Consider the following 14632-nt stretch of genomic DNA (forward strand, 5'->3'; position numbering starts at 1 on the left):
CCTTGACACCAGAGCATCCTGAGGTCTTTCTCACTGTGTGTGAACTCCAGTATGGTGCTATATATCACCGAACAATGCCTACAAATTAAGATGTGTCAAACAGAGGACACTGAGGCTGAAGTTGAAAAAAAACGAAGGGCATTTATTATAGAAAATTGATAACTTAAAACATCTGAGCAAAAAGCAAGATCTGTCCAAAAAGCCTTTTTACAAATGATTTACATACATGACAGCCTTGACTTAAAATGTAGTAGTTTTTTCCAGATTTCTTTTTTACACATTGTGAACAAATGGTGCTTCAAACTAACTTAGAGAAAAATACAATTAAAACATACTTCATACGATGGCAAAAAGGAATGGTAACCAAGCCAACACACTGTGTTATTCCAATCACAATGCAAAATGGTGTAAGGCAAATGCAGTCCCCTGACTGAAGCACTGCAGGTACCGTCCTCTCCCCTCCAAGCAGACAGAGCAGCTTTGAATGAAGATTAATGCTAACCCACTGGCCTGCTTCGTAGATCTATACATGCTATTCTTAATTTGTTTTGATTTGTCATTATATTTCAAGACTCCCCGTTTCAATTTGTCATACAAACATACGGTCAGAATGTACAAATATATTTTTTACTTATAAATTAATTCAGTTTAAGTTAATTCAATGGACAGCTGAGTCTTTTGGTATTGGGGCGAGAGAAGATATACAATAACAGAACCACAGAAACACTTTCAAAACTCCTCACACTCTACCAGAATATCCAAAGGTCCATGACAAACAAACATTTTGGAAGTTTATGACTTAAGTTTAACTGTGAGAGGAGTTAAGCATTTAAAAAGCATAGAATCAAGATGAGATTTCAAGGTCATGAGGGGTCCTCTAACCTCATGTTAAGAGGGACAAAGTGGCTAATCTGTGCATGACAACATGGAAGAAACTAAGTGGAAAAAATGGGAAGAAATGCAGATGGCTTCATTCTTTTAACAGGAAGGTCTTGTGATACTACTTAGAGGCAGCCATGGAAGTTATGTATGGTAGACACACGGGAAAAGTGGGTAAGAAGAAAACTCGATACCCGGAAGAAATCGATTAATACTCTCACGTTTGGTACGCAGACACCAGCCTTTAGTTGCACTTGGTTTTTCACAAATCTTCTCTTTTCACATTGGTTTCTCAAAACCACATCTTATCTCCTTTTGGACTTTCAGCATTTAGGATTTTATTCCACAGCATCACCCCAACCCTCCTCTACTATGAGCATAAATCTTGCAGTCAAGAAACAAAACAAAAAAACTTCCTTTTCTCTGGTCTCACCAGGGATGATACAACACAAACCATAACCATTGACAGACTCTTCAACTCAGCTCCACTTAGTTTTCATCTGCAAAGCAGAGTATTATCTTTATAGAAGGTGCATTTGTACTTGATTGTTACATATATTACTCTGTCATCTCCAACAGCAAAAACAACCAAGTGGAAACTAACTATTTTCATTTTAACACGTTTTTTTTAAATAATTTTTGACACAAAAAATGTGTGTCATCCATGAGGTGGTATGGCCATATCTCTGGTTTCACTGAACAGTTCAAGGATGTTTCAGCTTTGCTCCGATCTTGTACAAGCTAAACACATACATGTTTAAAATGAAGGGATTTTACAGCTGTAAAAATAAAAGTTGAAGAATCAGACGCAGTAAAAACAAAAGCTGGCGAAATGTCGACAGAAGGTTGCTTGAATGTTGTGTTAAAGTCCAAAGGATTTTTTTTTTGGTGGTGAGAAGAGGAAGTGCTAGTTGTTGGGGATGCTCTGCAGATATGTGAGGATGTGCTGGATCTTCACCAGGCGTTCTTTGAGGCTGGTCATGGAGAGGACAGAGAGCTGGTACCGCGGGTCAATAGGCAGAACAGCCAGGAGCCACCAACAACACGCTGGACCATTAGGAGTTGCCTGGAAGAAAGGACGAATAGTATGAGACCATCAACAAAAGATAGTTCTCAAGCGATTTTCTTTGAGCCAAACTAAGGAGATCTGAGGTCAGTTTACTGCCTAGAAGGCTTCTGAACAGGATGATGTGACAACATTGTCAGGAAAGTGTGTGAAAAAAAGTGGAGCACATCCATCTCATCAGAATTATCTTTTGGATTGAAGTAGTTTTATATTATAGAATATCTCAAACTATTTGAAATGTTGTGGATTTGAGAAACTGTTTTTCAATTCTCCCATCCAAAAAAAAAAACAGGTATCACACTGTAAAGACTCTAGACTTACAACGTATTGAGTGAATCAAAACAATACCAAGTACTCTAGCAATCGATATCTACGTAACGCAACTGAACTTCAGACTGTTGTTGCGTCACTACTTTCTTGTTACAAATAATTTCAGACAGACTGTTCTCCTATATATCTGCTCTTTTCCCCCCTGATTTGTCATAGCTGTTTGAATTCCATTCGTCTCTGACATCATTTCAAACTAGTATAGTGATAAAATCTAAATAAATAAAGATTTAAACGCATTTTATCAATCACCACGTTAGCTGTGGCTAACAGCAGTTATCACAGACCTGTTGCTGTTTCAGAGTTTATTTATGTGTTACACTCTAGTACTTCCAATTACATGCTTGATAATTACAGTACTTATTTTGTATTGATAGCGACTGAAGGGTACTAGTATTACGACTACACTCAGCCCTACAACCCTGGAAGAAGTCAAAACATAAATGACCTTTTACGGTAATCTGCCAGAGGAATGCATGTCTGCGAGTCAGTTGCACAGCTGAAAAAAAATCCCTGTTTCTTTGAGTTAAGAGTCTGAGCCAGTTACAAAATGTACTTAACACCTTCAAGGAATTGAAGAGAATCATGCTTACTATTTCTGCTAGATTTTACTTTCAGACAAGTCGTCTGGCTATAAACCAAGAAAGTACTGTAGTTTTCCTGGGGACAAACGTGTTTAAAAATTACATAACAGTACCTAAAATCAAGCTTTGCCTTTTTAGTATGTTTGCAGGAGTGGAGTAGGGGATTCTCTTCATGACACTTCTGACGCAACAGGACCGGTGGGATTAGATAAGAAGCCCCCATAAAGCTCTTTAGCCTATATTGTCAATTGACTCCTCCCCGTGGTTGTCCTAAGAGTGGAGCTGTAATCCCTCTCATCGCTGCAGGCTACAAGCCGGAGCCACAGCCGAGCACACACAGCGACTGCGTTCCGGTATTAAGGCCTCTGAAGCAGGTGAATCCATGGTAATGTGGGTTTCCCCAAAAGGCAAGTGTGTCATGAGATGATCCCATTTTAGACTGACAATTTGCAGTATCTTGCAGTGGCAGGAGAGGTAATCAAAGCTTTACAAATCCTGCCATTCTGATAATAATAATAATAATAATAATAATAATAATAATAATAATAATAATAATAATAATAATACGCGTATGTTGACTGATGTTGCTTTACTTATCTGCATAACTGCTTATTTCAACAGTTGTGACGAACACAATTCCTGCAAGAAGGCAGCTAAATAACTTCTTGTTCTTAATAGACTCTGTACCACCATCTGCGTAACTGTGATATGCTGCCAACTCACTGCAGCAGAGTATTTTTCACAGATTTTACAAATAGACATTGTTAATATCTCATATTAGTTCCTATTCTGAAACGCCCTGCAAAAATTTTACTTTATTTCACGCAACAGGTATCAATTTTAGTTTTTAGCTGATTTTAAATGATGAGATAGAGGAGTTCTACTTTTTGTGTGCAACATATTTCTATTGTTTAACTAAGCTCAAATATTATTGCAAAATTTAAATCAGTTTCTGACTCAGGCATCTACACATGGGTTCAGCAAGGCAGCAATTACGACACAGCGTTTTCTGAAATTGTATGCGTAATATAAGGCTGTAATAAAACACCTCAGAGAATCTACAGCGTGTAAAAAGCTCTCTACAGTAGAGGAACAATGTGCCGGAGGTGTACCTGGATATCAGCTTCTCGTTCTGGCATTGGTCCAAAGTGCTGCAGGATCTGGTTGTGGAAGCGGATCTTAAGGTTCTGGAACCAGACACGAGCCTGCTCATACACTGCATCATGCAGCTCTTGTAGTCTCTGTAGCTCATCACTGTCCTCAACCTAACGATCAAAGAGTGAATCAATTAATACAACAGTCGCTTTTGTACTGTCTGCACTTTGAAATGAAAGCTCTTGTAACAGATTTGCAATTAAAAACTCACTATAGAGAAATACTGCATCCTAAATTAAGTCCAATAGTGTTGCAACATTTTAAAAGCACAGGATAGATGACATCACATAAATGATGATCATTGCGATTCTTACCCGAGTATCCTCCAAGTGCTCAATGTCAGCAGTACTGTAGCCATCCTTCATTCCTCGGGACAGGACCCGGAAGCGTTTCCCTCCGATAGTGTCCACAACTGATCGTCCATCAGGGAGGAAATGGACACTCCTGATGATCAGCATGCAGCCATAATCTACAAACCTGCAGGGATGGATGCAATGTGTCATTTAGTAAATTAAGTTTGAATCTGATAACAAAACTAACTATATGCAGATGTATCTACTTTAAAAGATCCTCTAAAATTGAAGTTTAATACCACATGTTTGCGCCTGCATGCTTACCCTTTCTGGGGATCATTAATACACATCCCAAACTGCCGCGTGCCCGTTTCCATGCAGCGGCGAATCATGAGGCGGTATCGTGGCTCGAAGACATGCAGCGGGCAAGGCACGGTGGGGTAAGCCATGGTACACACAAAGATAGGCACATTCTTCGTCAAGCTGCACAGAGGGAAAGAAAGAGAGAAGCAGTTTAGACACTTTGAACATCTTTAAACCTTCTGCACACAGCAATATGTGATGATAAACACTGGAATGAACAAAGGCAGAGACAGTAATGAATGAATGGAAAGGCTGCTTACTCAGAAAGCTCTCTGGTCTCCTCCAGATGAGTTTTTGTCCTCTCTGTGTACTCCTGACTCAAATACTGTTTGATCAGTGTATCCAGGACAGTTGTCACCATGTACTGCCTAGATGCTAGATACTGGAGAGAGCAAGATATGGAACACATATTTTTGATTAACACTAAGCTAGCCAAATGAGAGTATTTATATCCAGATTCAACAGGGAGTTTTCTCACCTCTCTCAGGCTCTCTTTACAGAGGGGACACTGAGGTGTGTGGTCCAAGCAACGTTCCAGACAGTTTTTACAAAAGGTGTGGCCGCATGGTGTCGTCACAGGCTCATAGAATAACCTGTGTTGGTCAGAGAAATGAAACAATCAAATCATTTACAACTTTACAATTTAAGCTGGCATGTAAACTTCATGGTAAATATGTGCTGTATGTGGCTGAGCAGTGTGTGTCCTTACCTCATGCAGAGAGCGCACTCCAAGTCATTAGGGTCCAGCAGGTCCACAGGAACAGCTCTGCGGGTTTTAGCTTTGGCAGCCTGTTGTTTGGAGCCTTTTGTCACACCTAAAATCAAAAGGAGAAAATGTAATGAATTTTCTAAACAAAGCCATTATCTCTAACATAGATATGATGCTTATTACCCACAATATTAGTAATTAATAATCTCATTTAAATAATAGAGTGGGGTATAAATAGCAGTAGTAGTGAGTGTCTACATTATTCCTGCAAAAAATCTGAATTGAAGTGTCTAATTAAGCTTTATATTATGCACTGTTGCTACTACACTTTTATGTATTGTATTATATGTATAGAATTATACTTATATATATGACATTGGTGGGACAACAAAAGCAGGAAATTAAAAAAAAAAAAAAAAAAAAACATGAGGAAGAAAATAAAGCAGAACAATAATGGTCTTGGCAACCTACCTTGTTTTTTATGCTTGCTACTTCCGCTATACACCACACAAGGTTCTGTGTCTGACACTGACAACTTCCTCTTCAGCAGACTCGCCTTCTCCTGGTCTCCCAGCTGAGGAGCAGAGCAAACTCTCTTCAGCCCCTCCTCACCACAGTTGGAGCCATTCATCCTTAGCGAATGAGCTCGGCTCAGAACGGGGCGCTCCAGACTTTCCCCGCGTTTCTGAGTAATGACAGAGGATCAAGAGTAAGAAGATGAGGGTGGTTCTTTATTAAACAATGTGATCATTAATCTAAGAGTAAACTATGTAATATCAGTATTATTATTCACTGTGATAATACCTCCTGGCCGTCCGGATGGTGGTGTGCTGAGGCAGCGCGGACCTGGTGTTGGTGTTGTTGTCTGTGGACTGGGCTCTGCGGTGGAGCTTCAGCATCAGACACAAGGGTTTTACTGCGCAGGTGAGGCGACGTGTTCTGTGTCGTTTCCCTCAGGCCCACCTTGACGTTCTCATCAGCCGGGGAGAGCAGGTCACACAAGATCTGTAAAAAAGCACTCAGTTTGTCATCGGAGCAGGACTGCGGAACAGGCAAACGTCTTATCTGAAGTCAATGTCAGCAAAAACAATTAACATGATCCTGAGTGAGTGCCTACTGTAAGAAAACCACATCTCAACAAGGGTAAGGTACATGTGAGATAGTCAACTGATGCAAACATGGATGCTGGTGTCTGTATTTGACACATATTACTTACATAAATCATAGATAGTAGAGCCTTGTTTATGGTACCATATAAAATTTAATCTGACTACTAGAGATTGGCTCAACTGAATATTGCTCTACATCATGTACACATGTGACCTACACAACATAAGAGAGGGAATATATGAGTTATTAATAAGTATGTAGATGAGTTGTTTATTCATTCAACTGCGCTTTTTCCTCTGAAAGTGCATCTTGTAGCATTTAGCAGCTGTGGCTACCATGGTTGTTAGTTGAAGTATTATCAGCCTGTACATGTCTTCACATCTGGGAGGTAAAAATTATGTTTCAAAAGTATTATAATAAATGTTATTTTGATAACTGAATTTGTCAGGTTTTATGGAAAAAACCATGGTGTAAAACTGGGTTTCAGCAACTTATATTCTAGTTTTTTCAATGCTTGGAACATGCTGTATGGTGTGTGGCAAGAGAAGTATGGGTCATTTACCCTCTATCCTGACAGAAGATTAAACTACACTATACTATACATCAAATTCTGCAGCCATGACCTCCAACAAACTTGGTCATGATAATGTACATGGTGATAAGGGGCGAACAGAGAGAGCAAACACTGTTCAGAAAGGCAGCTCATGTTATGTCCAGACCAGAATTCAGTCTCAGCTCAGTTTGACCTCAGAGTATATGATCCAGTAGCTGAGAACATCAAGCTTTATTTCCAATTCAGTTGAGCCTTGAGTACCTGAACTTTGGTTTCTGAACTACAAATCATTTTTAAAATAAACATGTATTTTGAGTGAGGTTTTGAGTTTGTGCATTTTTACTCTTTTTTTCAACTCATGTGTAATATGTAATAATATGTAATATGTATATGCTCCGCGTCATTTGGCTGCTGATCCATCTTAGAGCTTTCAAAAGGTTTCATTTAACACCAAAGATTCGTGCATGTTTATTTTGCCTCTCTCAGTAAGGCAAATAAGGATGAAGGCTGTCATTTTCATTTTCATTAATTTGCTGTTTTCATTATATGGGTATTGTGAAGGCCTATGAGACTTAAGTGTGATCACAGGCTGCACATTCTATTGATGCACAGTGTCTGGCTCACACACTGCTTCAGATTGATGTCTAGCCTGAGAAGTGTCTCCTTCAACATCTGAGGGGCGAGGAATTGGAACAAGATGCCAATGCAAACCAGCAACAACTTGTTCAATCAATTGTACACACATTTTACCATGTGCTAACTGGAGATGAGTAACGTGCTTATGTGTGCCACCTTATACAACGATGATTCAATGATGATTAAACAAACCGTGAGCAGCATTAGCGATTGACTTAAACCCGTTTCACCACAAAATGGCAACAAACATTTGCCATGTTATTCTGAAAATGTATTGCTGCATACATGGCTTAACTATCTAGCACTTATGTAACCACAACATGGTGCCCCGTCTATTAAGTGGTACTAATGTCGTTACAGGCAGAGTCACAAGACCTGACCCCTAAAACAACAACTTCCTGAGAAAGTTGGATGTTTAACTTTTTATTCTTTTACTTTGCATCACCACAATATATGTTTTCAGGCTTAAACGTAACAATAACTTTTATTGTTCATTATTTTATTTTATTTTTAAGTTGTCAGTTAATCATTTAGTTTAGAAAGTGGCAAATGCCCATCAGATTGAACTGATATGTTCAATTTGCTTCCCTCTTCCCCTTTGTGAAGTTGTAACCAGCAAATGTCTGATTTTTTACTTTGTACATGACTTAAACTTAATCAATTATACATCAGTCTGACAATCAGTAATCAATTGTCTGTCAATTGACTAATTGAGTAGTCATTCAGCTCTATAAACTACTACTATAAACCCGTTTATATAGACTGTTGTAGATTCATATGGATGACTAATATGACCATCGGAAGTAATGTCTGTCAGCACATTCCAGACACATTTCCTATGTGTACAGAACAATGCAAACTGTAAATCCTATTAAAAACACAGCAATACATGGTGGGGAGGCCTATTAAACACAACATTTCCGCCTTCTTTATTCAAGGGAAACTGTGGTATTTTTCAACTACTTTTGCCACCGACAGACTCAAATTGTTATTTTAAGTGTCTGACAACAAGGAGAAGTCTCATTCTGAAATCTCACGAGAGCTGAGTTCTTGCTGAAATCAGCTAAATACTCAGTCATGACTTTGAAAATCTTTTAGATAAAAACTAAGCTACATTTTCTGTACTCCAACACAACAAACTCCTTCCAGCACTCCTCTCTCCCAACTCTGTCATGGCTGAATATTTAACTGATTTCAACAACTCTTGCGATATTTCAGAGTGAGACTTCTCCTTGATCGAGACTTGGTTAGACACAATGACAAATAGACCAGATCACACGAAAGGTAAAGAAAAATATTTTATTTCTCTGTATGGACCTTTCCATAATGTTATCAGACACTTATAATAACAATCTGAGCCTGTCAGTGGCAAAAACAAGCACTTTAAGTAAACATACATTGACGGTGCGCAATTACCCCAAAGGATTACATTGCAGCTCATTTCACGGCTGCTGGATGAAGCACACTCTCGCTCAATACTGGACCAATTTCAAATTTGTTCAAATTTGTTGTCCCCATTAGTCTATTATACATAAAAAGATGGGAAAATATGGTTAACAAATACCTAAGTTTCTCTTTAAGTCATTAAGCTAAAGTGGTATTATAATATCAGAGCCATGAAAAGAAATGGGTTTCATTAAACCAGCAGTCAATGTAGTAAAATAGGACAGCTATAAAAACAGAACAAATGGCTGTCTGCAATAAGGGTCATAATGGGAGAGCTTTAAGTTCCCAGCAATCGAATCAAAGGGCTGAGACGCTCAAGTAGCCAGATTCCTTGAAGCAATGGTACAGCGATAACAGTTCCACTTAAATCTTTGGCTTTAGTGTATTGAGGCTAACTCATCCAGCCTACTTGCATAACACCATGTGACCTCAACTCGACCCACTGCCAGACTTCAGGACGTCAACATTAAATATTTTGTCTCCCTCTCTCTATCCCTTCTCACAATGCCAGCAGAGTAATCCTTACTCCCGTCATTAGCTCACCTTTTCCACTTGTCTTTTAGCCCTGGGGAAGTCCTCGTCTACAGCCAGGCAGTGGAGGAAGACTTGGAGAGACTCGTCCACTTGGCCCATCTCATGCAGCACCATTGCTTTCCAAAATAAAGCCTGCAAAGGTCGAGAGGAAGGACAGAAAAAGAGAGGAATTACAATTCTGTATCCACAGAAGTATTCTGGGTTTTCACTATCATGTTTAGCCCCTTCCAGCTGTGTACATACAAACATCAGTCCATCCTTAAACCTTTAACTACTTTTACTGTTAAGTGTTACAGCTTTGCATGCATCTTAAGAAAACACTGGATTCAAAATCATGCAGAATTGTTTAAAAACAGCAAGACAGAACAAATATATAAACTTCTTCAACAGAAGTGAAAAGATGCAGCTTTTTCCAAATCCAATATTCTTACACTAGTCAATAAATCAATGTGAAATTAGCAATTACGCAAGTGTTTGCATGACGTACTTTGCACCACAAATTAAGAATATCCCCGACCACACACGCTTGTGGTCTCCTGGTACTGATGTAACAGTCATTAATGGCTTTGACCTTAATCACTACGTTTGCAGTTGTGCTCTAGAAAACCTTCTTTACTCATCATACTCTTTTGTAACTCGTTTACCCTCAGAGAAGCCTTTTGATACAGTACTAAAAATAGCAGGAGCTCATTCAAAAATATGCCTTGTAAACAAACAAGCAGGATCACCACGAACAAATCATTCTTGAGCTATGGTCCAGAGAATTCAGCTGCAAAGTCATGCATCGACAATTACTTTCTTATATAACAAAGGGAATGAAAAAATAAACAGACATTATATCTGGCGTCTGGAAACTGCCTTTCAATTTATGGGTCATTACCTTGTAACTATAATCCAATGACATGACAAGTGAGGTGCTCCCTGTCTGTGGCTTTAGGGAGGCAGCCTTAAAATAAACTTTTTTCTCAGTAATGGCTGGCTGCCCAATCAGAAAAGACTGACTGACTTACTAAACACATACCAGACTCTAGTAAGTAAAGCCAGGTGTGCGTAAGCAAGCATACACACCCTGGCAATGCCCGTGCTTCTGCAAGGCCAATCAAATGTCTACAAATTAGTTGTTGTGTGTCGTTATCCAACTCTGACCTTCCTGACATCATAAGAGGAGTTACCAAATGCCTACACACAAGAAATTTTCCATGCAAACTTGAATTTGTAACAATGATTTGACAAATGACTGCAGTATCAGTGAGTGACCTACTTCAGCAGAACAGCTGGACCCAGGACAAAATTCTGTGTCCTCCAAAGCCAGACGGTACTGTTTGAGAGCCATGTACGCCTCCGCCCGAGACAGCCGTGCCACCGCTGCTGAATCTGGATCTGCAGGAAACATGAGGAAATGGAAGGTGGGGAAGGAGTTAGACGAGAGAAAGGCATTTTAGTTTAAAGGGATATCATTCGGTTGTGGATTATGTCACTATCATGAAACATAGCACAAATAACACCATACTAATCAATACTGACATCAAGCCTAGAACCTTTTCTTCTTGCACAGGTAGGTAGCGTTTAGCTCCACAACAAGATTTTTTAGAAATCTGTTGTTTTCCGCAAGTTACGCATTACATAATAACATGACAAGCACAAATTATATATTAACTGTGTCACTGAATTGTCTGCAACAGAATGCAGAAGAAAAACAGGTTGCATAAGCCTGTAAGAGCAGCAAGAGATCATTGGATTTTATATTTATGTTCCCTGTAGTAGGTTGGATTTAAAAAAGACACAAAAAGAGCTTTGTTGTGGGACATTTACGAAGGCAGCAAACAACATCAAGAAGCCTAAAACAATTCTCAACACTCTCAGGAGTGGCTTAATTATTTGGGATAATAATTAAGAGTAAACATGCACATTACTATGCATTCCTCTAAATGTGGGTTATGTTATAAATCAGACATTTCAATTCATCTAATTACCCAACTAGGTCAGTTTGTTGTGAGGAAGTCTGAACCTTTTGAAGCCGTCTGTCCTGCCGACATTACTGACTAATGAATTTAGTTAGTGGATAAAGTTTATCTGTATTCCATCAAAAGTTCAGACAATTTAACTTCACAGGCCGAGTTGTGATTTCTCCTCACATGGCACGTCATCAATCCAAGTCATTTATTACCTCTCAGTGAGACACATGGGAGTAGTTAGCTTTTTTTTTGATGTATGACAGATAATATGACAGGGTTGTTTGTCAAGTCTTCACAGCACCCCCTGTACATCTCAAAGTGTCCGTCCCGCTTCTCTGGCTGTCTGCGGCACTAAGGGCCAGACAGAGCTGTCAAAAGCAGGTGGTGTGACTGCATCACTCCCGCAGTGACATTAGTCTGCATCATCAGTCAGATGTCAAGTGACAGTTATTTCTTGTCAGAAGGTGACACACCAGTTATTTTCTCGTAGCCTTTAAATTACACAGTTCACTGCTTTTGTGAGTCCGCCTGAGATGCGCAATGCAGGAACAACTTTTAAAAATGTTCTAGCAGTCAACAATCATACAAAGTAAACTTGGAGACAAGTAATTCTACTTTATTCCTTTTGAGTCAGGGTCACTCAGGTTGTCATAATGAAGTATTCTGGGTTAAGCCCTAGACTAAATATCTTAGAGTTTGAGTAACATAGGTCAACAGGGTCAGGACAAGGTTATGAGTACTGTTATACAGCAGCATTTGACCTACATAGCATGGATGCTTCCATAAGCACTCAAAAACCAGGTGATGGTACTGGACATTTCTCCAGCCATACTGTCAGATTAAAAGGTCACTTCAAGGTGTGGTGGACCAGATCAGATAAGAATCTAAACTGATGGCACACAGAGATTCCTAGTCGCTTTGTTTTGACAACAATACATTCAAATGGCTTTTCAGTCTTAAAACTCCTTAACTACAATAGCATGGAGCAACTGAATAAAAGAAAGAAACTGTGGTTCCTTCATGCAAGGAGAAATTTGGGATTTGTTGGTTCTGAGGTTAAAAATATGAAGGCTATTTGTCTTGCAGGGAAGTGCATCATTCCATTTCAGCTCAAGTTTTCAGAAAGTGGCTCCACAAGATGTCACTGGTAGGCTGGTCATGACAGCCACTACACCTCAACCCAGTTTAAACCAGGACTGCACAGCGGACATGCAGCTAAGTTTCCAAATCTAGTGCACTCTCCACTGCAGCATCTGGGGCAAGGGCACTGTGGAACAATGTTATTAATGTGACAATGGCATTTCTTATTCACTTCACTTTTCCACCCCAGTACTGGGCTTTGCACCTACAACCCTTGCATTCACAAATCTACTGCCTCACTAGTTTGTTAACTATAAAGCATCTACCACAGAAGTAGCCTCATTTCTCTCATTGCATAATGTTAGTCTGTTACAAGACCCCCCCCCCCCCCCTCCTTCCGATAAGTTACAAAACCTGCCCCACAGTGTGTGTCACGACCTGCCTTATGCAACTTGTGCCAAGTGCGCATGCTCAGCTTGTGAAATTTCGTAAGCAGGACCTATCAGGTTATTCAGTGGGAGGAGACTGGCAGCGGCACAACACATGTAGTAATGGCTTACAAAATGTTGGTCAGTAGAACTTACTCTACTTAGCCCCATAGGACCCCAAAACAACAAAGTACATGACCAGGACTGTTTGTGTCTTATGTCTGAACATATTCCTGCTGTTTTCATAATGTGTCAGGCACAAACTAGTTCCCTTTGCTCCTCAGTGAGAATGCGCACACAGGGCAACACCTCCCTCATGACTGCATGGATGTAAGGTTATGTGTTAATAACACTTACCAGACTGGATAACATCGTTCGCCAGCGATATAGCTTCTTGGTAGCGTTTTCTTCGACACAGCTCGTCCACTTTACATAGTGTTTTCGACTTTTTCAGCTCGCCGGGGAACCATTTGTCTAAAAGTCCGCACAGAATCACATTCGCCTTCTCTATGCCGCTGACGGCGTCGCCACACAGCTTACATTTGGAGAGCAGTCGTCGCTCTAAGCATCTTTTACAGTACGTGTGTCCACAGGCTATGGTGACAGGTTCACCTAAAAAGCTATGACAGTTGGGACAGTCAAACGCGTTGTCCCTGCAGCTGCCCCCTGCGTCCTGACTCCGGCCCGACAGCGTATCTGGCCCAGCGGCCTTTCTCTTAAAGTTGCGCAGAATACAGTCCACGAAAGTGCTTAATTGCTCGGGTCGCACTGGGCCATACCGCATAGCCACTGAAAACCAGTCAATGGCTTCTTTGAGGCAGTTTTCCGATGCTAGGGCATTGGCTTTCTGTAATATAAGTTGATGGTGGTCCTCCTCCTCCTCTTCCGAAACGGTGTCCGCGTCGGCGCCGATGAAGAAGGCGCTTCTCTCCTCCGCCGCGTCCTCCACTTGCGGTTGGAGCGACATCGTAGCGTCAAGAGAGAAAATGTTATGTAGATTTAGGTTTTCTTCTGTTGACGTGCCTATACATTTCTGTAGCTGCCGCGGTCCTTGACAATATACACAACGGACTTTCCTATAGACACCCGTTTGTTACATAAAAAAACACCGTCACGTGAACAGCAGGCTCGGGCCCTGATTGGTCGAGACGTCTCGGTTACAAAACCTGCGTTAGAAAGTTTCATAACTGCGGAAGGGACGTAGTTGAAGTTGACTGTGCTAGATCCCAGCGCTCCTGTTTGAATCTGACCCAGGACACCGTCAGACCAGACTAATGATATAACAAATACAGCCAAATAAAATCACATAATATCACACCTGCTTTTTGTATGTTTATTAGTTAGTTGGAGTTACTGGAAGCAGTCAAAACTTCATTCAAACGACCCTTTCATAACTGGTTGTGTAATAAGATTTTGTAACACTAAGTTTCAAATTTATTTAATTTATTTTATCTTCCCTAGCTGTGTCTAAACTGTTTTATTGCCGCTTTCACAGTAGCCTTAATATTTTTCTT

The 14632-nt window shown here is 40.1% G+C and overlaps 1 protein-coding gene across 1 annotated transcript; it reads right to left on the reverse strand.

Annotated features, from left to right (window-relative positions):
* Positions 1-121: 121 nt before the first annotated feature.
* On the reverse strand, positions 122-14233 carry lonrf1l (LON peptidase N-terminal domain and ring finger 1, like). The gene is made up of 12 exons (XM_044346912.1): positions 13476-14233; positions 10917-11035; positions 9665-9787; positions 6181-6381; positions 5848-6061; positions 5377-5482; positions 5146-5260; positions 4928-5049; positions 4629-4787; positions 4326-4488; positions 3969-4121; positions 122-1945 (listed from the first exon to the last, which is right to left on the reverse strand). Exons 1-12 carry the CDS (start codon positions 14083-14085, stop codon positions 1787-1789), a joined length of 2244 nt encoding a protein of 747 aa, XP_044202847.1. The 5' UTR covers positions 14086-14233; the 3' UTR covers positions 122-1786.
* Positions 14234-14632: the final 399 nt, after the last annotated feature.

The sequence above is a fragment of the Thunnus albacares genome, chromosome 3 (genome assembly GCF_914725855.1).
Source record: "Thunnus albacares chromosome 3, fThuAlb1.1, whole genome shotgun sequence".
Classification (NCBI taxonomy): Eukaryota; Metazoa; Chordata; class Actinopteri; order Scombriformes; family Scombridae; genus Thunnus; species Thunnus albacares.

Bases quoted from the DNA above. Each gene is read 5' to 3' on its own strand.
- lonrf1l (XM_044346912.1), bottom strand. From the start codon at position 14,085: ATGTCGCTCCAACCGCAAGTGGAGGACGCGGCGGAGGAGAGAAGCGCC. The intron at 6,382-9,664 runs GTGAGCTAATGA...GCTTTTTTACAG, and splicing joins CTAAAAGACAAGTGGAAAAG to ATCTTGTGTGACCTGCTCTC. The intron at 5,261-5,376 runs GTAAGGACACAC...TGACCAACACAG, and splicing joins GAGTGCGCTCTCTGCATGAG to GTTATTCTATGAGCCTGTGA.